The sequence below is a fragment of the Micropterus salmoides genome, unplaced genomic scaffold, assembly GCF_014851395.1.
Source record: "Micropterus salmoides isolate LMB-PRFRI ecotype aquatic unplaced genomic scaffold, ASM1485139v1 Ms_hic_scaffold_2, whole genome shotgun sequence".
NCBI classification, from domain to species: Eukaryota; Metazoa; Chordata; class Actinopteri; order Centrarchiformes; family Centrarchidae; genus Micropterus; species Micropterus salmoides.
In genome coordinates, this window is record NW_024041150.1 from 8,158,332 (window position 1) to 8,182,408 (window position 24,077).

Sequence of the window (24,077 nt, forward strand, 5' to 3'; positions counted from 1 at the left end):
TCCTCCTCCCCCTCTTCTCCCTCCTCCTCCTCCCCCTCTTCTCCCTCCTCCTCCTCCCCCTCTTCTCCCTCCTCCTCCTCCCCCTCCTCCTCCCCCTCTTCTCCCTCCTCCTCCTCCCCCTCTTCTCCCTCCTCCTCCTCCCCCTCCTCCTCCCCCTCTTCTCCCTCCTCCTCCTCCCCCTCCTCCTCCCCCTCTTCTCCCTCCTCCTCCTCCCCCTCCTCCTCCCCCTCTGTGTATTGATTGGTTGAGTGCACGTACTGCAGACAGCCTTCGTTCTTCTCGATCTGGGCCTGGCAGCTCGGACAGCGTTTGGAGATCAGCTTGGCGAGGTGTTTGCTCTGAGCCTCCATGCTCATCCCCTCATAGTAGCCTCCGTCATCCATCCACTGGGACATGTGGCTGCAGCTGGCTGGGTAGTGGGCCTGTGGGGGGGGCACAGAAACCTTTCACACAGAGTCACATGACTTTTCTTATCCTGTGTTGCTGAAAAACAAGCTTTTCAGAAGCTCTCGCTGCTCTCAGGGTTCTGACTTTACTTTATCTGGATATTCTGTGAACGGTTTGCGCTCTCAGATGATGACAAAGATTTAAATCTCACTGAGACTTTTACACGATTAAGAGATTTTGGGATTCCTCAGGAAACAATCACAGAGTCGACCCTGACCTGTCAGGTGTCGTACTTTTATCTTAAAGTAACGGCTTTAAGATCAAGGGATGCACCGAACGTTCGGCCGCCGAAATTAAATCAGCTGAAAATAGCAAAAAGAGCCTTTTTGGTTCAGTCTAATGAGTCAAAAGACCGATTAAATGTTACCGAACAGTCACGTTGTCAAGACGTCGGCAGTGTGGAAGCATTTTCAAGAGTCCGAGCCGTTTGCAGACGCTGTTCATCCGCTCCATCTGTGGCTGACTTCTTAGAGAAGAACCGCTGAGAGCGTTTCTGTCTCTCGTCTGTGAGAAGGAGATGAAGCTAGCCGCGCCTACATTTGGAGTGCACACGTATTCCAGCCTTTACGGTAAGTGAAGCGGCCCAGAGCGAGCTGACAGGCAGGTTAGAGACTTTATCAGTGTGCTGCAGTATGAGAGTCCTGCCTGAAGAGGCTGTGAAGACCAGAACCACATACAACATTATTTTATGTGTCCATTAAAAGGAAATGGACTCATGTCATTGACGCCCTCGGGCCCCGGACCCCCCCGGGCCCCGGACCCCCCCACCATAGTCTCTCCACAGAGCACATTTGTTTAATTTATGCGGTGGGGGAAAAGTCAATAAATGTGAAAAACCTTGTTCGGTATTCGGGAAAGTTTGTCGTTATATTCGGCTTCCGTAATGCGGTCAGGTAAAGCGCTGTGATAGGGTGAATGAGTGCCGGGCAGGACAAAAGCGTGACGCCTTACCAACCCGACTCTTTCAGCGGGCTACAAGAAGCTAGCTCTGCATTCTCAGCGCGGACATCACGACGGAGGCTGCGAAGACACGGAAGAAGACGTCCGAGGAAGCGAGCAAGAGGCCGGACAAGTGTAAATATCAGACTGGCTTTTACTGGTTGAGCTAAACGAGCTTAACGGCTGCAGGTCAGGGGAGGGCGACCGATATAATCTCAAGAGATATGAAATTACACAATACTGTTCATACCGATAAAACTTCTTTTGGTTTCCCATCGTGTAAAAGTTGTTCCTGCTGCCAGGTACTTTATTCGCATCACCTCCGTCTTATCCGTCTTTACATTCTGGGTAATGTTGAAACGTTTTAACTTAAATCAGAGACAGCTGTGTGTGGCGTCGCTATGACGACCAGCTACATCGAGGGGCGCTCTCTGCAATGGGAAACGAGCTGGTTCTGGACACGGCGTGTTTGCAGCAGGTCAGGTCTGTGTGACGAGAACTGAAGGAGGCGGAGTCGATAAGTGAGCGACTCTTAAGATGGAGAATGAAATTAAAACAAGCCAAGTTACTAAAATAAATTCAGACTCTAATCAGCTCAGCTCTCAGATCAACCTCTTTAATATCTGCTGAGTCAGGATTTAGCCTCCCCCCCTCTGTGTGACTGGCCGTGAAACGTCAAACAGATTCCAGATCAAACCAGGATCCATCTGCTGAGGTCATGCGGACGGACTGTGGACAGGGTGTGGTGCTGCGTGACCTCTGACCTCGGGGAAGTTGCAGCTGAAGCAGGAGGACCAGCAGCACTTGGAGCAGGTGCCCATGCTGCCCATGTTCTCCTTGCAGAGGATCTGGTCGCAGCCCTGAGGGTTGGTGCACCACGTCAGGTTGGAGCAGCACTCCACGTAGCCTCTGAGCAAGGCGCTCTCGTACTGACGGAGAGGAGACAGCGAACACGTCATGAGCAGCACGTTCTCTCACAAAGACTGGTCGTGTGATCAGAGGAGGGAGCGGCGTTACCTTGGCGATGGTGTCCTTGTCTGTGAGGATGCTGAGGAAGAACTGCGAGGTGGGCTGAGCCTGGCAGTCTGTGATTGGACAGTTACAGTTCATGACCAGGTTCTGTTCGATCCTCGCCGTCAGGTACTCCTGCCAGCAGGACTGCGCACACAAACACACACAACACACGCATCAGAACCACAACGCCACACTGAGCATCAGGCTCCGGACCCGCCCGTCTCCGAGAGCGTCTCACCTGGCAGCAGTAGTGCATGCAGCTCAGGGAGGGGGCCGGCTCGGCGGCGGCGCGGGGGCTCAGGCACACGGGGCAGGTGGAGGTGGGACTCGGCGGCGGCTGAGGGTTTCGGCACTTCAGCCCGGCGGCCATGATGAGAGTTTCGGGGTCGTCGGTGTATCGCTGCACCAGCAGGTCCACGTTCCACTTGCAGTGAATCAGAAAGTGCTCGGCCCGGTCCAGGTCCAGACTCAGAGTCCCCGACACCTGAGGGGTCAGGGAGGGACAAGATCACCTGTCTGACACTTGGACACGCGTCTCACGTCGTGGTCGCTCAGTTCAAAGAACTTCAGTCTGACCTGCTGGACGGTCCTCTGCATCAGCTGACGAACCTCCTCCTGCGTCATCGTCCGACCCATCGAGAACAGAACCGCGTCCAGAACGCCGTCCTCGAACTGCCGGGGGGCCGCCACCAAACTGCAACACAAAGGCGTTCAAACAGAGCTGCAATCAGCGACACAGTCGGGACCTCAGCAGGAAAAACAACAACAACAACAACAAGCAGCTGTTGGTGGGCAGATTTTATTTTTACACCTTTAATAAATAATGATTTTCATTCCACATCGTTGTATTAAATTCATGTCTAAGATAAAATGAGACAACTGATCACCGGACGGAAAATTACAGAAACGTTCGTTACTTTAACTGTCAACGTTCACAACCGTTCAAAGAAAAAAAAAAGCAATCTTTGTGTTTATGTTGAGTCACTGCGGTCGCCTCTTTTTATAGTTGTTTAGTTCTTTGTAGACAATTTGTGACCCTTTGTGGTTATTTTGCATCCCATCTTTTAGTTTTGTCTTTTATACATTTTTGTAGTTGTTTTGACGCTTTGCAGTCATTTTGCATCACTGTGGTCGCTTTGACTCTTTTTATAGTTGTTCTGCACCCCCTTGTAAACATTTTACATATATTTGCATCCCTTTGTAGTTTTGTGGTTGTTCTGCAGTTTTTTAAAGATTAGAAAACTATTGATCCCAAATGGGGAAACTCATTTGCCACCAGGTCACATCACAACATACAATATAAACAAAAAAAGACAGTATGTACACACTGGACAGGAAGTAAAAACAATGCACCCACTAAAAGCCTTCTGAATCCTGATAAGAGCCGACAAGTTGCTACAAAGATATAAACCTTGAAATCAAGATTTTCATCTGCATATTTGTACCAACCGGTCAACCTCTTTGTATTCATTTTGCATCCCACTGTAGTCTCTTTGTGGCCGTTTGTGCCTCCAACCCTACAGTAACAGTAACTGCCAGTAGTGGAACACTTGTAAACATTAAATATAAATACAGTTATTACTAATTACCATTTTCTGTGTACAAAGTTGGAAAATACACCGCAGATCAGTTTCCTGAAAATTAAAGTTTATTTGGTTTAAATTAAATTTATCATCTAATTATCCAGAAAAGTCACCTGTCAATCATGATGATAATTATTACAAAATAAGGCAACAAGCAGAGTTTAAAGTTTAAATGTCCTCTTTATTTCTTTATGTAGAAATTTAAACATTTACATTTTGGCTGTTTTGGAGGAATCACATGACATCGAGTTGGTTTTTGTTTTAACCGGAACCAGGAAGTAAAAAAGGAGTCAGAAGCTGAGCAGCAGCCACAGGAAAGTAAATTAAAAACTACGTGCAGCAACAAAAACTGAACTCAGACCTGTTTTTATCGCAGATATCAGAAGATAAAAGGGTTTTTGTTTTACAGCTCAGTCTGATTTCTCACTACGTTTCCAGAATGATGTTATTTGGTACTAATTATATGGAGACATTGCTCAATTAGTCCACTTCCATTTAATTCCAATTATCAGCAACAGTTTTTAGTCAGTAAACAGGAACTCAGGACATGTAAAAATGTGGAGTCGGTCTGCAGGTGAGTAAAACATTAAAGTTTCCAATATAATTAGGACTAAATCAGAGTCTTCGCAGGAAACTAGAGGGAACATTTAAACTGTTGAACGTGAGCAGGAAATAAAAATAAAAGAAAGACTTCAGGGTTAAAACGTGAGGAGTCCGTGTTACACACAGGTAGACGGGGGAAAGATGCAGCTAATGACAGACAATAAACATCCTGCGTTTAAGGTCAGAGGTCTCGCTCACACCTGATGTCGGCCACGCTGTCCGCGGCGTCCTTCCTGCTGTCGGCCCGGCCGAAGGAGAACTGGGCCTGGCCTTTCTGCGGCGTGGACGGGTCCTCCGGCAGGAACTCCACGATGTGCGGGTTCTCCTCGTTGCGTCGGATGCAGCCTTTGCTGATGACGTGCATGATGCAGGAGAGCACGTCGCTGGTGCTGCAGCTGAAACGCCCGCGCCGGGAGGGCGGGAGGCTTCCCGTTTCTGACACGAGTCCAGTACCTGGAGGGAACCAACGAGATGTTTCGTCAGTGGAGCTAAACATGTCGAGTGTGACCACAGCGTGGCGCTAAAGCAAAGACTGACGGACAGCGTGAGCCTCCGTAAACAGGGCTGCACACCGAAGAGGGACGGAGGAGGTGACAAAGCAGCTGTGCTCGTTCACAATTAGTCAAACGGTCTCCGTAAAGGAGCCGCAGGCGGCGCTCGCTGGATCACTGCGACGGGCTGACCGCGTTAAAGCCGTACCATCAATAAACCACTGACGCCGTACGCCCACGCTCTGAGCTCTGACCTTGAAGACGAGGTTGTCGATGTGCATCTCCTTCTCGTGCTTCATGATGTGGACGATCAGACAGTAGACGTAGTTCCTCTTCCTCTCCAGCGTGCCGGCGGCGTCCTCGTCCACGTTCAGGTACGTCTGTCTGGGCAGCAGATGGACGGACGCGGGGTCGCCGTCCAGACTGCGGGACGCCACCTGCTGGTTCAACTGCAGCACGCCTGAGAGCAGACAGAGGGAGGAAGAGGAGGAGTAAGTGAGAGTCAGGGAGGAGGAGGAGGAGGAGTAAGTGAGAGTCAGGGAGGAGGAGGAGGAGGAGTAAGTGAGAGTCAGGGAGGAGGAGGAGGAGGAGTAAGTGAGAGTCAGGGAGGAGGAGGAGTAAGTGAGAGTCAGGGAGGAGGAGGAGGAGGAGAGTAAGGAGAGTCAGGGAGGAGGAGGAGGAGGAGTAAGTGAGAGTCAGGAGGAGGAGGAGTAAGTGAGAGTCAGGGAGGAGGAGGAGGAGGAGTAAGTGAGAGTCAGGGAGGAGGAGGAGGAGGAGTAAGTGAGAGTCAGGGAGGAGGAGGAGGAGGAGGAGTAAGTGAGAGTCAGGGAGGAGGAGGAGGAGGAGTAAGTGAGAGTCAGGGAGGAGGAGGAGGAGGAGTAAGTGAGTCAGGGAGGAGGAGGAGGAGAGTAAGTGAGAGTCAGGGAGGAGGAGGAGGAGGAGTAAGTGAGAGTCAGGGAGGAGGAGGAGGAGGAGTAAGTGAGAGTCAGGGAGGAGGAGGAGGAGGAGTAAGTGAGAGTCAGGGAGGAGGAGGAGGAGGAGTAAGTGAGAGTCAGGGAGGAGGAGGAGGAGGAGGAGGAGTAAGTGAGAGTCAGGGAGGAGGAGGAGGAGGAGGAGGAGTAAGTGAGAGTCAGGGAGGAGGAGGAGGAGGAGTAAGTGAGAGTCAGGGAGGAGGAGGAGGAGGAGTAAGTGAGAGTCAGGGAGGAGGAGGAGGAGGAGGAGGAGGAGGAGGAGGAGGAGGAGGAGTAAGGAGAGTCAGGGAGGAGGAGGAGGAGGAGGAGGAGGAGTAAGTGAGAGTCAGGGAGAGGAGGAGGAGGAGGAGGAGGAGGAGGAGTAAGTGAGAGTCAGGGAGGAGGAGGAGGGAGGAGGAGAGGAGTAAGTGAGAGTCAGGGAGGAGGAGGAGGAGGAGGAGGAGTAAGTGAGAGTCAGGGAGGAGGAGGAGGAGGAGGAGTAAGTGAGAGTCAGGGAGGAGAGGAGGGAGGAGGAGTAAGTGAGAGTCAGGGAGGAGGAGGAGGAGTAAGTGAGAGTCAGGGAGGAGGAGGAGGAGAGTAAGGAGAGTCAGGGAGGAGGAGGAGGAGTAAGTGAGAGTCAGGAGGAGGAGGAGGAGTAAGTGAGAGTCAGGGAGGAGGAGGAGGAGTAAGTGAGAGTCAGGGAGGAGGAGGAGGAGTAAGTGAGAGTCAGGGAGGAGGAGGAGGAGGAGGAGGAGGAGGAGGAGTAAGTGAGAGTCAGGGAGGAGGAGGAGGAGGAGGAGGAGGAGTAAGTGAGAGTCAGGGAGGAGGAGGAGGAGGAGTAAGGAGAGTCAGGGAGGAGGAGGAGGAGGAGTAAGTGAGAGTCAGGGAGGAGGAGGAGGAGGAGTAAGTGAGAGTCAGGGAGGAGGAGGAGTAAGTGAGAGTCAGGGAGGAGGAGGAGGAGGAGGAGTAAGTGAGAGTCAGGGAGGAGGAGGAGGAGGAGGAGGAGGAGTAAGTGAGAGTGGGAGGAGGAGGAGGAGGAGGAGTAAGTGAGAGTCAGGGAGGAGGAGGAGGAGGAGTAAGTGAGAGTCAGGGAGGAGGAGGAGGAGGAGTAAGTGAGAGTCAGGGAGGAGGAGGAGGAGTGAGTGAGAGTCAGGGAGGAGGAGTAGTCAGGAGGAGTCAGGAGGAGTCAGGTGAAGGGCAGCGGTGTCTGACCCTGGCTGGGTTCGGCCGGCTGGCTGCAGAGCAGCGGTCCTCCCTCCCTGATGAGCGGCAGCAGAGCGTGCAGCAGGACGGCGGCCGACAGGCCGGTCGCCCGCAGCAGAGCGTCCACCCGCACCTCCTGCAGAGACGCACAGAGGGCCGCCGGTCAGTGAACGCACGGGGAAACAGAGCGCCGCAGCCTCTGACCAACTTCACATTATTGATGTGTCACTTCATTTCATCCTGATTCACATTACGACCTGCTGAAATATCACTTTCCTCATCTTACTCAAATTAGATCGGTCAGTGTAAGTGATGGCGTGCGTGTGTGTGAGTGCGTGCGTGCGACCTCGTGGCTGTTGAACTGCAGCAGGATGAACATCTGCAGCGTGGAGACGTGCAGCGTCCAGCGGCCGAACTGCAGCTCGCCGTGACCGAGCCACGTCCACTGCAGCCGGCGAGGCTTCGAGTGGCTCAGACCGCACATGTACTGACCTGATGCAGAGACACAGAGAGACGCGTTAGAGACGCGTTAGAGACGCACACGCCTCCGGATGTCTGAGCTCAGCACTTGGACCGGGTCTCACTGTGGGTGTAGAACTGGGTGAACTGGTTCAGGTAGGAGCAGAGTTCGGCCGGAAAGTGTTTTCCGGGTTCGTCCATGAAGCAGAGCGATGACACGGCCCAGCAGCGCGGGGACACGACCAGAACCTGGACCTCCGCCTCCTCCTCTGACTCCGCCCACTCCTCATCCATCATCTACAGTAACAACAGAAGGACAAACTGCGTCAAACTCAAACCCCTTAAAGACCGTCCTGCGTGATCCAGCTCAGCGAAAGGGGGACTTCAGAACCTGGTCGTGCTCCTGCAGGCAGCGGTCCAGCTGCTGCAGGCGGTACAGGTGGAACTCCTGCTGCAGCTCGGCCGACTCGCTCAGGTTCTTCAGCATCTGCTGAGGGAAGCGGCTCGGGAAGCAGCTGCCGATCTGATCGATCACGGCCGTCTCCAACCACACGTTCCCCTGAGCCAGCAGCCGGTCGCCCAGGTAGTACCTGCAGAGAGAGAGAGAGCGAGGTTACCTCCCAGCTTCCCGCATGGCGTTGCGATACCGTGACCAGCCGCGTTCACACCTGTAGAAGTGTTCGAAGGTGTTGGCGAGCTCCAGACCCGACAGGAAGAGCATCGGCTCCAGGAACTGCTGCAGCCGCTCCAGAGTCTCCACGCTGCCGCACGCCGCCCCGCTGGCCTGGATCATCTGGTCGATGTACTGAGCGAAGCGCTCGCTCACCTGCACAACACGCCGTCACCACAGCGCAAGGTTCAAGCAGAGCAACACGTGAAACAGTAAGAACAACTTTCAGACATTTCCAGCTGGGACGCAACTAACGATCATTCTTGATCTGTGATCTAAAGTCTGAGGTGGCGTCTTCTACCTGCTCGCTCTCAGATTCAAGCGTGCAGACCCTCATTTAGAGCGGGCTCTACTTACGTGCATGGATCTGAGGATGGAGAGCTGCAGCAGGGCGGCGGAGAAGCCGTGTCGGAGGGCGAGGACGAAGGCGGTCTGCTGTCCGAACAGCTCCTCCATGGCGTTCTTCAGCTGCAGGTACAGAGTCCGGTAGCGCTCCACAAAGTCGGGCAGACTGCAGCTCGAGTCCAGGAACTTCTTCACCTGAGGGGAGCAAAGAAACGGTTTAGAAGTAAACGTTAAGCGCTCCTGAAAGACTCGGCGTTCCAGGTGAGCGCGTCTTACCTGGCGCTGCACCACTCCCTGCCAACAGAGGGCGATGCCTGCGATGCTGCTGCTGCTCTTCACTTTGGGCTTGGCTGAGGAGGAGGAGGAGGACGAAGAGGCCGCGGCGGTGTCTTTGTTTTTACTCTCTTTGCCGTCTGGAAGACAAATTTCACAGAGGATGATTTTCTGAACGAAGTCCGACGCTGATAAATTTAATCTTTGAAAAGTGAAGGGATGAAACTGCAGCCAGTAACGTAAAGATAAAGCAGTGCGTCTGTTCTGTCCTTCTTTTCCATCTGAAAAGAAACCACATCAGTGTCACGACCAGAATGGGAACAGGAAGTCGGCAGTCAAAATGAGCGCAGTCCAAACCGAAAGAAAAAAGATGGCGTCCTGATGACCTCAGGCGTGTTTGAGGGCAGGTGAATGTCAGTTCAGACGAGGAGAAAGTGTCGCCGACGCCCCCTGCTGGACGTCTGAAGTCACAACAGCCTGACGTCTGACCATGGAAGAAACATGGCGTTAGCGTATGAAGCTAACGTTGTTCTTTATTGTAACGCCCCTCTTTAAATTATACCAAGACTTAAATTTCTGAATCATTAGGGGGCGTGGCCTCTTTGAGTGACAGGTGGGTCCACTGCTAGCCTTTATGCTACATTTAGCGGTCAGTCAGTTGTATCAAACAGCGACGGCGGTAGACGAGACTCACAGCTGTTCGTTATGATCCTGCTTGTGTCACTGGACGCTGTCCGTCAGCCAGTTTAACGTTCCCGCTAACAGCAGCCGCTCCTCGCCCCCGCTAACAGCAGCCGCTCCTCGCCCCCGCTAACAGCAGCCGCTCCTCGCCCCCGCTAACAGCAGCCGCTCCTCGCCCCCGCTAACAGCAGCCGCTCCTCGCCCCCGCTAACAGCAGCCGCTCCTCGCCCCCGCTAACAGCAGCCGCTCCTCGCCCCCGCTAACAGCAGCCGCTCCTCGCCCCCGCTAACAGCAGCCGCTCCTCGCCCGCTGCTCCTCGCCCCCGCTAACAGCAGCCGCTCCTCGCCCGCTGCTCCTCGCCCCCGCTAACAGCAGCCGCTCCTCGCCCCCGCTAACAGCAGCCGCTCCTCGCCCCCGCTAACAGCAGCCGCTCCTCGCCCCCGCTAACAGCAGCCGCTCCTCGCCCCCGCTAACAGCAGCCGCTCCTCGCCCCGCTAACAGCAGCCGCTCCTCGCCCGCTAACAGCAGCCGCTCCTCGCCTTTAAAGATATTTAAACTTGTAGAAAGGAGGATCAGTTCTGATCCAGGACACAGAGCAGAGCTACATTAATGCCTCTGCATCAGGTCAAACTCATCCTGACTGTGCTATAAAACCCTTCTTTGGCCGTTATTGAGATTATTTGGTTACAAGAAACATTAAAGTTTCACAAAGAAACTTTTGCCGTCACCGCCAACACAAAGTTCTGCAAAGTTCTGTTTGATCCAGATAAAAACATCTGTAGATTTTTCTGAGGCGATCGATAATTTTTTGGCAACGCAGAGTAGCATTTAGCCTTCTTAGCCACTTTAGGTGAGTAATGTTTACCTATGCGGGCGTGGTTTCAGCAATCAAACACCTAAGCTCCACCCCCGACCCGTCTCTTTGACCGTTTATGGTCATCCGGGACTGACACGCTGCCAAGATGGCGGCGGTCGCCTCTGCCCACGATGAGCTTCGAAAGAGCTCTTCAGAAACCTACAGGTGACGTTTCTGACACACGTTCCTCCTGTTTGTCTGATGAGGCTACAGGGAGCAGCTGTTTAAAGACGTCTGTCTCGGAGCCTCAGACAGGAAGTCTTCACAGCCTCGTCAGGCGTCAGGTCGTCTCAGACGGGAAGTGGACAAACAGCAGGGGGCGACGTGACGACTTCCTGTCCTCATTTGGACATATGAAATGTCACAGAGCAGAGTGTAAACAAACAAAATGGCCTCTGACATCAGCTGTTACTTACTCTTCAGCTCTTTGCTTCGGTTGAGACCTTCTGAAAACAAAGAGAACGCTTTAAACACTCATCATCCTCAACACTTCACTGCTGCAGCTGCTCATTAGCTCAGTCCACCTGAGCTCTGCTCTGTCTGGGTTTGCAGCAGCAGAAATACAAAGTGAGACATTAAATTCTACCTTCAAGACTGCATTTCCTTTCTGTCCAGGGGTGAATCTCTATCAGCACATGGGGAACATTTCTGAGCACAAGCTAAACATACAGCTCATCTCAGGCTACTCTGTGGTCATAAAGGTGCTCCGGACCGACCCCTGGGGAAACGAGAGATGGCGTCCGAAGCCGTGTGCGAGCTGCCAATTTACAGATTTTGGGCTTGTGTTCTTCCTCAACATCTTTCAGACTGGAGGAAAGAAAACGCCCAGAATCCACCTTTAGAAGTTTATCATCTTTCTGCGGTCGCTCTCTGCACAACGCCGTCACATCCGAAGATGTTCATTTCCTTTGTACCAGCAACCACTGCTCAAAGTACAGAGGCGGATTGAAGCCCAGCGTGAAATCTGATTGGCTAGTGTTGATTCTGACGGGTCTGGATGCGTCACGCGTTGTTTTTCATGTTCTACATCGTCGTCGTTCAGGATCTGATCAGATTTAAAAAGCCTGAACCCGTCACTTCAGCAGCTCCTACAGACTCGTCCTGACTATGTTCCGACGGTTTCAATTATAAAACATTTTGATCCTGAAAACAGATTTTTAAAGCCTGTTGACAGAACTTTCTGATTTATGAAATAGTAAAGAGATATGCAGGCTCCGCTCAGTAAAAACGTTTGAGTGTCAACAACCTGACTTAAGAGTTCAGATTTCAGTTCTTCAAACAGATGCAAATTAGCTCATATGTCATTGGACACTGGCTCAAACCTGTAATGCAAAAAATATCGTCTTAATGTGAGAAAGTTTAACAGATGGGTTGAAGTGATCACCACGTTCGCCTGCAGCGTCTCGCCTTAATAAAAACTGCTCCTGCTCCTATTGGTCAGCGTCACAGAACTCGGGGTCGACTCGGTGAGGGGAGTCTTTCTGTCGAACGTGTGCAAATAAACTTCAAGCTGAAATCAGATTTGGGTCTTACTGTAAAGCCACCCGGCGAACTACCAGACCTATTTAGTGATGTCACGGCGTGTTGCTGACAGAAGTGAAGCTGGGTGAAGAGACTCACTCGACTTGACGGGCGGTCTGAGCTCCTCGCTGTCCGCTGAGCTCGTGTCCACGTGGACCAGCAGGTGTGTGAGGCGCCTCACTCTGGAGTTAAAGATGGCCGCCCGGCTCTTACAGCGCCGTGCCGACTCCGTGTTATCCAGGTACTCACTGAGCAGCCAGGACAGGGGGCTGGATGCCGAGGATTCTGGGTAAACACAGGGGGAGCAGACACAGGGAGTCAGAGAGAGAGAGAGTACCTGACAGTGTGCGTACCTGACAGTGTTGGCACGTGTACCTGTGTGCGTACCTGACAGTACCTGTGTGCGTACCTGACAGTACCTGTGTGCGTACCTGACCGTCTGCGCACGTGTACCTGTGTGCATATCTGACAGTACCTGTGTGCGTACCTGACCGTCTGCGCACGTGTACCTGTGTGCGTACCTGACTGTGTGCGTACCTGACAGTGTGTGCGTACCTGACAGTGTGCGCACGTGTACCTGTGTGCGTACCTGACAGTGTGCGTACCTGACAGTACCTGTGTGCGTACCTGACCGTCTGCGCACGTGTACCTGTGTGCGTACCTGACAGTGTGCGTACCTGACAGTACCTGTGTGCGTACCTGACCGTCTGCGCACGTGTACCTGTGTGCGTACCTGACAGTACCTGTGTGCGTACCTGACCGTCTGCGCACGTGTACCTGTGTGCGTACCTGACTGTGTGCGTACCTGACAGTACCTGTGTGCGTACCTGACTGTGTGCGTACCTGACAGTACCTGTGTGCGTACCTGACCGTCTGCGCACGTGTACCTGTGTGTGCGTACCCGACAGTGTGCGTACCTGACAGTACCTGTGTGCGTACCTGACCGTCTGCGCACGTGTACCTGTGTGCGTACCTGACCGTGTGCGTACCTGACCGTCTGCGCACGTGTACCTGTGTGCGTACCTGACCGTGTGCGTACCTGACAGTACCTGTGTGCGTACCTGACAGTGTGCGTACCTGACAGTACCTGTGTGCGTACCTGACCGTCTGCGCACGTGTACCTGTGTGCGTACCTGACAGTACCAGTGTGCGTACCTGACCGTCTGCGCACGTGTACCTGTGTGCGTACCTGACAGTACCAGTGTGCGTACCTGACCGTCTGCGCACGTGTACCTGTGTGCGTACCTGACAGTACCAGTGTGCGTACCTGACAGTGTGCGCACGTGTACCTGACAGTGTGCGCACGTGTACCTGACAGTGTGCGCACGTGTACCTGACAGTGTGCGCACGTGTACCTGACAGTGTGCGCACGTGTACCTGACAGTGTGCGCACGTGTACCTGTGTGTGCGCCTGACCGTGTGCGCACGTGTGTACCTGACCGTGTGTGCGACCTGTGTACCTGACCGTGTGTGCGACCTGTGTACCTGTGCGCACGTGTGCGACCTGTGTACCTGTGCGCACGTGTGCGACCTGTGTACCTGTGCGCACGTGTACCTGTGTACCTGTGCGCACGTGTACCTGTGTACCTGTGCGCACGTGTACCTGTGTACCTGTGCGCACGTGTACCTGTGTACCTGTGCGCACGTGTACCTGTGCGCACGTGTACCTGTGCGCACGTGTACCTGTGTGTGCGTACCCGACAGTACCTGTGTGCGTACCTGACAGTACCTGTGTGCGTACCTGACAGTACCTGTGTGCGTACCTGACAGTACCTGTGTGCGTACCTGACAGTGTGATGCTGTGCACGATGGGCGTGATCAGAGCCTCCCAGCAGGTTCGTCCCAGAGCTTCAGCTGCCTCGGCGTCGGGGAGGAAACGATCTGCAAACATCTGCTCGTGTCTCAGAGCGCTGTTCAGCCTGAACACACACAGCAAGTATTACTGCAGTATTCTCAATGAGTATTCAACTGTAACAGCAGTATTATTAACAGTACTACTGCAGTAAGAGCTGCAGTATGATTAACAGTACTTCTGCAGTACTTACTTGTTGAAGAGCTGCAGTATTACTAACAGTACTTCTGCAGTACTTACTTGTTGAAGAGCTGCAGTATTACTAACAGTACTTCTGCAGTACTTACTTGTTGAAGAGCTGCAGTATTACTAACAGTACTTCTGCAGTACTTACTTGTTGAAGAGCTGCAGTATTACTAACAGTACTACTGCAGTACGTACTTGTTAAAGAGCTGCAGTATTAACGGTACTACTGCAGTAAGAGCTGCAGTATTACTAACAGCACTACTGCAGTACGTACTTGTTGAAGAGTTGTAGTATTATTAACAGTACTACTGCAGTACTTACTTGTTAAAGAGCTGCAGTATTACTAACAGTACTACTGCAGTACTTACTTGTTGAAGAGCTGCAGTATTACTAACAGTACTACTGCAGTACTTACTTGTTGAAGAGCTGCGGTATTACTAACAGTACTACTGCAGTACTTACTTGTTGAAGAGCTGCGGTATTATTAACAGTACATACTTGTTAAAGAGCTGCAGTATTACTAACAGTACTTCTGCAGTACTTACTTGTTGAAGAGCTGCGGTATTACTAACAGTACTACTGCAGTACTTACTTGTTGAAGAGCTGCAGTATTACTAACAGTACTTCTGCAGTACTTACTTGTTGAAGAGCTGCAGTATTACTAACAGTACTACTGCAGTACTTACTTGTTGAAGAGCTGCAGTATTACTAACAGTACTTCTGCAGTACTTACTTGTTGAAGAGCTGCAGTATTACTAACAGTACTTCTGCAGTACTTACTTGTTGAAGAGCTGCGGTATTATTAACAGTACTTACTTGTTGAAGAGCTGCAGTATTACTAACAGTACTTCTGCAGTACTTACTTGTTGAAGAGCTGCAGTATTACTAACAGTACTACTGCAGTACTTACTTGTTGAAGAGCTGCGGTATTACTAACAGTACTTACTTGTTGAAGAGCTGCAGTATTACTAACAGTACTTACTTGTTGAAGAGCTGCAGTATTACTAACAGTACTTACTTGTTGAAGAGCTGCGGCAGCTGCGTCTGGTCCTCCATCACCTCCTGACACCAGGTGTGGGCCTTGGTGCTGTAGAACAGGTAGGTCCGACAGCACAGCTGCTCCTTAAACACGGGCCAGAACGTCGGCTTTGGACCCAGAACCTCGAAACCGTGGACCCGGGTGTCAATGCCTCCCTGTCAGAGGGGGAGAGGGGAGGTCAGCTGATGGAGGGAGGGGGGCAGGAGGGCGGGATCAAGAAACGGGGTGGAGCTCAGAATCTCACCTGCTGACATCTCTTGACCCTGATCTGGATGATGGACCAGAACCTGGTCATGTTCTCCAGGAGGACGACCCGACTGGCCGACGGGGTCACGTTAACCTGCGCGCACACACAGCCGGTTGATTAGTGAAGCCTGCTGTGTAAAGGTGGTCACATGTCTAGCAGGACGATGTGGGAGGTGCTTCAACACACGCTGACCCCGCCTCCTTCAGAGCGGAGGACTCACCGTGTTGAGCTCCGTGTTGATGTTGGTGGGCTCGTCTCCTCCCAGAACCAGGATCCGGGCCGGCATGTAGCTCGAGTCCTCGCTGGCCACCAGGATGGCCAGTTGTCTGCGCACACAAGTTCACATTTTTAATTCATACTTCTTGTTCTTCAGGGTCACAGCGATGCATGCTGGGTATGTAAGCAGGGTTCTACAGTGCGACCATTTCGCTCGCATATTCCCCTAAAAATTGACACGTGCGAACCGGAAAAATGCTGTACGAGCACAGCGTGCGAGTAACTACAACATACCGGTGGCCGTTACGAAAACAAAGACAGAGGTGGTGATGGCCACTTTGGCGTGAGAGACCCGTGTTCAATTCCCCACAGTGACGTCCACCATTGTGCCCCTGAGCGAGACACTTAACCCCTCGCTGCTCGAGCGGCGTGCGCCCTCTGACATGTGTAGCAATGTTGTACCTGATGACGACTCCTTTGTGCATGTAGATGTTGATGAAGTGCGAGCCGGTGCAGCCGTTGGACTCCCAGTAGGTTTTGGGGTTCTTGTCGGTCAGTTTGTTGGCTCGATGGTGATTGGACGAGACCTCCACCTTCTCCCAGCACTTGTCCTCCTTCAGCTCCACGCTGGAACCTGAACACACCGCCAGCTGTGAGACAGCGTCTCCCTCACGCAGCCACAGAACTCACTTTCACGCACTTTATTAAACGTCACACACAAACAGACCTTGGCAGAGATTCCTGAGGAACACGTCGAAGAAGGGGATGTTGATTGGCTGATGGCTGCGACGATGCTCCTCAATCTGACCCAACACCATCTGACAGGAAACAGGAAGTAGTCAGAGACTTCATGACAGGAAGTAGTGTTTGTTGTGTGGTCAGAGTACGAGTCTCAAATCAGACTCAGATACTCAAAGCCGATTTATACTTCTGCAGCAAATCTACGTCGCACCTCCCCAAAAATGTAACTACATGTGGCAGCGAGGTGGCGTCACATGTCCTCCAAGAGCGCAGGAAGCGCTGCCGGCTCTGGACTTAGATAGTCCCCCCCCGTACCTGGATGCATCCTGCGAGGACGCTGGTGGTCATCTTCTTGTAGAGGCTGGCGTACTTCTCACAGTCGGTGATGAGGTCTCGCAGCTCGGTGACCAGCAGCAGGTTGGTGCTGTGTTTGTCCAGAGCCTTCACCAGGGCCTCTTTGGTCCCCAGGCGGCACATCACCACCGCGTAGTCCTTGTTCAGGGACGCCAGCCGGTACAGGAAGCGGATGAACATCTGCACCACCTGAACAACCAATCACAGGAGGTTAACGTACGTCGCACGGCGCGTCTGCTCCGCCCGCTCCCGGCCTGTACTGACCTCTCTGTCGTTGATGAAGGCCGTCATGGAGGACAGGCAGGGCTCGATGCTCTCGTGCCACGGCAGCACGTCCTCCTGGTAGTTATCCAGGAACTTGTTCAGGATCCTGCGGGGACAAACGACCAATCAGAGCAGCTCTACGGCATCGTCGTCGGGGGGGTCAAAGGTCACAGTCAGTACCTGAGGATGGAGAGCTGGACGGCCCGGTCGGCTCGGTGCTGCTCCATCAGACGAACCAGATCCTGGTACGTGTCCCGACTGTGGATCACCTGAACGAACGACGTGTGTAAATATTGTCCTGCAGGTCTGTGATCCTGAACCTTTAAAGACTCAAGTACTGTACCTGGCTGCGCTCCTCCTCCAGCTGAGAGGCGTCGTCACACAGCAGCTGCTCCAGAGTCTGGATCACCTCTTTGGTGGCCGTCAGCTCCTTCAGACTCACAACCAGCATCTGCAGCTCCGTGTCCTTAAAGTCCAGCTGCTCCCGACACTCTGAGACAGGGACAGACAGGGACAGACAGAGACACAGGGACAGAGACAGAGGCTCAGTTTGACCCGGACCCGGTTTCGTCGACCTCGGCCCGGAGGAGGTCTCACAGCGGTTATTGCGGTTCTGATCAAACGTGCTGGTCTCACGAGTCTCAGCTCGTTGATCAGCTCTTCTCTCGGCCTCTGACGCACTTTACCTTTGCTCTCCAGCTTGTGCACCATGGAGATGTGGTTGAGGGCGATGATGGCCAGCATGGTCTCGGCTCTGGACAGGGTCAGACACTTCTTGAGGACGGCGGTGACGTCGCACGCCACCAGCTGCTCCGCCAGGCTCTTGTGGTTGGAGATGAGCATGATGATGACCAGCAGGCCGTTACGCACCGACAGCATGCATCTGCAGAGAGCGACAGATCAGCGTCAGGAAGCGGCTCAGAAGAGCGGGTTAGACCGGACCTGCGGCGGAGACTCACCCTTTAGTCTTGAGCATGAGGTCGATGGCGGCGGGGATGGCGCCCAGCAGGCCTTTGGAGCCTTCGGGCGTGGCCGAGCCGATGCTGGCGAAGATCTCCAACATCATCTGAGTGCCGGACTCCGAGAGGGGGAGGCTGCTGCCGACGCTGCGGAGGTCGTGTTTGCTGGCTCCAGTGATCACCTTCAGAGTCTGACAACGACAGAGGTCAGAGGTCAGACTATCTGATCGGTTCCGCTCACAGCCTGATCCAGCTCTTTGACGTCAAATACAAAACGACAAGGGGAGAGACGAGATGCGACGGTAAGAAGCTTTCTCGCAAGACGATCACGCGATCATTTTATCTCGCAGTGAAATAGAGAAGTAACTGAGATAATTAACTCCGCCCAGCTGATGCCACATCATGTTCTACAGATCTGCCACCAGAAACCGCAGCTGAGAAACAGAAAGTGTTTCATGTAATTCAGCATTACAGATTTCTTCTCGTCTCGATCTCGTGGGTGACTAAAGCCTTTAGCTGGAACTACACATCATCTTCTTCAACGGTCGATTAGTCGTTTGGTCTCTAAACTGTCGCTCAGAGTTTCCAAACGTCTCGTTGTGTCCACAGCCCAAAGAGATCCGTCATGGAGGAGAATAAAACCCAACCCGATGAAGCCGTTACCAAAAGAGTTGCAAAGTAATGAACTGATTAAGCGCTGCAGCTCTGAACCCTTCACGCACACAAACACGCCGTGTGACTAGATCAGCTGACCCGATATCTCACTCAGAAATATGAAGGGAACGCTTCTACAGAGAGGAGTCAGAAGCGTTGTGAGGATCAGCTCTGCTGCGAGTCTCTCACCGCGAGCGCCAGCTGCTGGACGTGGGCCACGGTGGAGAACTCCTGCATGCAGGACAGGATGGCCTTGACCCCGCCCTCGGTGGCGAAGGAAACCCTCCACTCGTACTTGATCATGAGGAGGTGGGTGAGCCTGAGCGTGCAGACCAGCAGGTCTTTAGAGGACGAGCCCAGCAGCTCCACCAGCAGCTTCAGGACCTTGTCCCTGTCGAGACACAAAGAGAAACACTCGGGTCTGTGAACTTTTTATTTTCTAAAAATGTACTTTGTTCTTTCCCTAAAGCTCTGCTATAAAACTGAAACCAGCGCCTGGGCCCCGGACCCTACCAGGCCGCTCCTGACCGGGCTCTGTGTATTTACTGGAACACACTCGCTAAGCGCCAGTGTACCCTGTATTTCCTGGAGCGCTCCCTGATGTGGCCCCTCACCGTATGGTCTGGGCGGAGTCGCTCCTCATGGAGTTCTTCTCCTGGGTCCCCTTCTCCTCCATCAGCCTGGTGATGAAGAGGACGGCGGCCATCTGCTGGGCCTGGTCCGAGCCCGACCCCCCCTTCTTCAGGATGTCCACCACCTCGCCCAGCTTCTCCAGCACCGTCTTCTTCCCCTGGACCCGCGGGTTGTTGAACACTGCAGGGAGAAGAAGAACAGGACTGATGTCTCTGAACGGAACGCGTTACTGATGTGGTCCTCGCTCACAGACTCCTCCCACCTTTCATCTTGTCCTCCAGGTCCTCGGGGTACTTGCTCTCGTCCTCCGTGGGCAGCTCGCTCTCCGTCTCCGAGCTGCCGAAGCCCGAATCGACAGGAAGTTCCTTTTTCGCCTTCTTGGAGACGGAGCCCATCGCTGAGGACGAGGAGGACGAGGAGGCCGAGGCTGACGACGAAGACGTGGAGTTCTGACCTGCTCCTCCTGCTGCTGCTGCTCCTCCTCCTGCCAGGCCGGACGGACCCAGAGAGCTTTCAGCTGGAAGACAAAGCACAGTCAGACTCGTCCTAGCCGCCTCGTGGACGCAGAGGGGTGCGTCTCCGTCCTCACCCAGCAGCTCCTCGTCCTCCAGGCTTCCTCCTCCTCTCCTCAGGTAGTGTTTGGAGAAGGTGTGAGAGCAGAGCAGGTCGCCCAGACACGACGACGGCAGCTTCTGCTTCAGGTAGTGCAGCAGCTTCTTGGCCACGTCTCCGGGGACGGACAGGCCGATCAGAGCCCAGTCGTCCAACTCCGCCTCCTGCGGGACAGACAGAGACAGAGGAGGACAGAGGGTTTCCGCAGGGTTCCCTAAGCTACGGTTAAGAGCCGCAGAGTTTCCCAGCGCGCTCCTCACCTGGTCGTCCAGGCTCTGCAGCAGGACGCCGTTGACCTCCTGCTGCTGTTTGGGCTCCAGCTTCTTGATGAAGAACAGGATCTCCCACCACTCGGCCCGGCTCAGGGCCAGAGGCTCCCTCTGCAGCCCCTCAGACAGGTAGGGCAGCGAGTAGAGACCGCCGGGAGGCTTCGAGAAGAACGTCTGGCTCACTGTGGGAGCAGAAGAGACAGGCAGGGTGAGACAGGCAGGCAGGAGAGACAGACAGGGTGAGACAGGCAGGGTGAGACAGAGAGGCAGGAGAGACAGGCAGGGTGAGACAGGCAGGCAGGAGAGACAGACAGGGTGAGACAGGCAGGGTGAGACAGAGAGGCAGGAGAGACAGGCAGGGTGAGACAGGCAGGCAGGAGAGACAGACAGGGTGAGACAGGCAGGGTGAGACAGGCAGGCAGGAGAGACAGGCAGGGTGAGACAGGCAGGCAGGAGAGACAGGCAGGGTGAGACAGGCAGGGTGAGACAGAGAGAAGAGACAGGCAGGGTGAGACAGGCAGGCAGGAGAGACAGGCAGGGTGAGACAGGCAGGGTGAGACAGAGAGGAGACAGGCAGGCAGGAGAGACAGGCAGGGTGAGACAGAGAGGAGACAGGCAGGCAGGAGAGACAGGCAGGAGAGACAGGCAGGGTGAGACAGGCAGGGTGAGACAGAGAGGAGACAGGCAGGCAGGAGAGACAGGCAGGGTGAGACAGGCAGGGTGAGACAGAGAGGAGACAGGCAGGCAGGAGAGACAGACAGGGTGAGACAGGCAGGTTGAGACAGAGGAGAGACCAACAGGAGAGACAGGGTGAACAGGCAGGGTGAGACAGACAGGGTGAGACAGAGGAGAGACCAACAGGAGAGACAGGGTGAACAGGCAGGGTGAGACAGACAGGGTGAGACAGAGGAGAGACCAACAGGAGAGACAGGGTGAACAGGCAGGGTGAGACAGAGAGGAGACAGACAGACAGGGTGAGACAGAGAGGAGAGAGCGACAGGAGAGACAGGCAGGAGGTACAAGCAGGGTTAGACAGACCGACAAGGTGAGACAGACAGGCAGGAGAGAGACAGAGATGGAAGAGAGAGACAAGGTGAGGTGAGACAGGCAAGGTGAGACAGACAAGGTGAGACAGGAGAGGAGAGAGCGACAGGAGAGACAGGCAGGCGGGAGAGACAGACAGGGTGAGACAGAGAGGAGAGACAGAGAGGGAAGAGAGAGAGAGACAAGGTGAGGTGAGACAGAGAGGGTGAGACAGGCAGGTTGAGACAGGGTGATACAGGCAGGGTGAGACAGAGAGGAGAGAGCGCCAGGAGAGACAGAGAGGGTGAGACAGAGAGGAGAGAGAGACAGAGAGGGTGAGACAGAGAGGAGAGAGCGACAGGAGAGACAGGGTGAGACAGGCAGGCAGGAGAGAGACAGAGATGGAAGAGAGAGAGACAAGGCGAGGTGAGACAGGCGAGGTGAGACAGGCAAGGTGAGACAGAGAGGAGAGAGCGCCAGGAGAGACAGAGAGGGTGAGACAGAGAGGAGAGAGAGACAGAGAGGGTGAGACAGAGAGGAGAGAGCGACAGAGAGGGTGAGACAGAGAGGAGAGAGCGACAGGAGAGACAGGGTGAGACAGGCAGGCAGGAGAGAGACAGAGATGGAAGAGAGAGAGACAAGGCGAGGTGAGACAGGCGAGGTGAGACAGGCAAGGTGAGACAGAGAGGAGAGAGCGCCAGGAGAGACAGAGAGGGTGAGACAGAGAGGAGAGAGCGACAGGGTGAGACAGGGTGAGACAGGCAAGAGAGACCTCAGGTGGACAGACAGGTGAGGCCCTGGGATCAGGTCTTACCTGCGGTGAGTTTGAGAGTCTCTGTCAGAGTGGAGGCCTTCTCCTGCGTCTCCTTCTCAGCCTGACTGCTGCTGCCGCTGCCCAGAATCTCCACCATGTGCCAGTGGACCCAGTAAGTCCTGGACAGGGAGTTCCAGTACACCTGCACACAGCGTACAGACAGAGGGGGCATTACGGTACAGATCAGGGTCTGGAGGGAGTCAACCTGAATCACATCAGTGACTCTCTGACCTGCTGCAGGTCTGCCTCACAGAGGAACCGGGGTCAAGTACTGATGTAGTTCACCGGGCCGGGATTTGATCTCTGCACCTTTAATTTCTAAATCTGCAGCGGCCAATCAAACGCCTGCAGGGTCCCGGTCCTGGTGGACTCTGTATAAACACGCTGTGCGGTTCACCTCCGGATCTTTAGGGCGAAAGATAATTACTGAAAAAGCGTCATTTTACAAACTACTAAAGACCCCGATTCCTCCGGCTGGACCTGGTTCCAGAGTTCCTGGAAGAGAACCGGCAGGATCCTAGTCCAGTTGAAGCCGTCCTAATCGGCAGGTGATAAACTATTTAAACGGTCCGCGTTTCCTCACCTGAACAGGCGGCGAGCCGTCGTTGCTGTAGCGAAACTCCCCTTCGTCTCCGGCGCTCACCTCCTCGTAGTCCTCCAGCATGCGGACCATCATGCCGCTCTTCAGGTTGTCCTGGACGTACTCCACGTAGGACGAGCGGCTGGCGAAATCTGAGCGCGTCTTGTATCCGTTTCCGGTCTTCTTCTTCGGCGGCGTGGCGGCGGGAGCGGCTACGGCGGCGGTGGTGTGAAGGACGACGGGGGAAGTGCAGAAACGAGGCTGGAAGATGGACCTGAGGACGGGACGGGAGGCCTCCTCCCCCTGCTCCTCCCCGCAGGCCCCGCCTCCTCCAGACTGGAGGGCGGAGCTGTCGGGGGGCTGGCGGTTCCGGTCCCAGCCCATGACGCGGACCAGCTCTGAGATCAGGTTGGCCATGGCCATGGTGAAGTCGAACTCTCGCTGGACGCGCAGGTGCTCCGTCTGGTGGGCGGTGCTGCAGGAGGAGGCGGGGGAGGGGCTGGCGTCCTGCCTGTCAGAGCTGGACTCCGTCCCCGCCGTGTTGAGTTTGTCCATCAGAGACGTGACGCACAGGTAACGCTTCACCAGAGAGAACAGCAGCTTCCCGGGAATCTGAGGACAGGAAGGACATGAAGGAGGACGACAACAACAAGAGGAGACGTGAGGAGGCTCAGGACAGGTGAGGGTCTACCTGAGGCAGGTGGATCCCTTCGAAGGAGATCCCGTGCTCCTCTGAGGAGGTGGTCTCTGCAAACAGCTCCAGCAGAGTGTAGCGGTTATCAAAGTCCATGTGCTGCTCGATGCCGTCCTGCTGACTGAGGGACAGCAAGACGTAGGCCCGACTCCCTGCAGGGGGACAGGAGGAGGAGTCAGGGGGGAGGAGGAGGAGGCGGCAGGGAGACAAACATCAATGATTAAATTAAAGCTGCTGATCAGTTGATGACATCATACTTCCCTCTGATCAGGACTCCGTGAGGTCCAGAGACGAGTTCCTTCACGTTATGAGCTCTAATGTTTTCTGTAGTTTCCCTGATCAGAAACAGATCAGACCTGCTCACGTGTCCGTTAACGGATCTACTCCTACAGCAGAACTCATTTTATTAGCACTAGACAACCAGAAGCTAAAGGTCACAGCTGAGCGCTAAAAAGAGGCTTAATGAAAGAATGGAAATCATCACTACAGTCAGTTATTAGTTTCAATCAGCTGCAGACTGATACTCAGTCACACTACACCTGAAGACATCTGGCCCCGCCCACTTTCAACCGTTGTGTTAACAGTTCACTGACTCACAGGACTGCTGAGGTTATTTCAGGAAGTAACCACAGGGCGTGTCATGTGACGGGTCGTGTGATGTGCAACAAAGGAAAATATGACTCAGCAAAGATTTGAAACAACGTGCCCAAGCTTTAGCCTTCCTCGGGGTGTCGGCGCCGTGGACCTGTTCCAGTCAGAACCCGGGTAGCACCGAGGGCCGACGCCGGGCCCCTGAGGATGAATTCGATCCTGTTAATCAAATCCATGATCTGTGTTCTGAAACCTCTGAGCGCCGAGCTGAACCTAAACCTGTAAACCAGGACCTGTTGAGTCACGCCGGCTCT

General features: G+C 54.0%; 1 protein-coding gene across 1 annotated transcript in view; it reads right to left on the bottom strand.

Annotated features, from left to right (window-relative positions):
- The window catches only part of LOC119911330 (cullin-9-like), a 35,673-nt gene that overhangs the window by 4,894 nt on the left and 6,702 nt on the right, over positions 1-24,077 (bottom strand). The window contains 37 exon segments of the mRNA XM_038730172.1: positions 259-422; positions 2,151-2,315; positions 2,404-2,544; positions 2,639-2,884; positions 2,977-3,094; positions 4,787-4,994; positions 4,997-5,039; positions 5,332-5,537; positions 7,240-7,366; positions 7,577-7,722; positions 7,815-7,986; positions 8,081-8,279; positions 8,358-8,515; positions 8,717-8,899; positions 8,981-9,117; positions 10,931-10,960; positions 12,135-12,320; positions 13,821-13,954; positions 15,092-15,267; positions 15,357-15,452; positions 15,580-15,685; positions 16,038-16,209; positions 16,303-16,393; positions 16,632-16,859; positions 16,935-17,040; positions 17,115-17,203; positions 17,278-17,426; positions 17,621-17,817; positions 17,894-18,084; positions 18,737-18,938; positions 19,162-19,360; positions 19,443-19,697; positions 19,770-19,956; positions 20,053-20,243; positions 21,899-22,040; positions 22,482-23,090; positions 23,170-23,324. Coding sequence (XP_038586100.1) covers positions 259-422; positions 2,151-2,315; positions 2,404-2,544; positions 2,639-2,884; positions 2,977-3,094; positions 4,787-4,994; positions 4,997-5,039; positions 5,332-5,537; positions 7,240-7,366; positions 7,577-7,722; positions 7,815-7,986; positions 8,081-8,279; positions 8,358-8,515; positions 8,717-8,899; positions 8,981-9,117; positions 10,931-10,960; positions 12,135-12,320; positions 13,821-13,954; positions 15,092-15,267; positions 15,357-15,452; positions 15,580-15,685; positions 16,038-16,209; positions 16,303-16,393; positions 16,632-16,859; positions 16,935-17,040; positions 17,115-17,203; positions 17,278-17,426; positions 17,621-17,817; positions 17,894-18,084; positions 18,737-18,938; positions 19,162-19,360; positions 19,443-19,697; positions 19,770-19,956; positions 20,053-20,243; positions 21,899-22,040; positions 22,482-23,090; positions 23,170-23,324 — 6,304 coding nt within the window.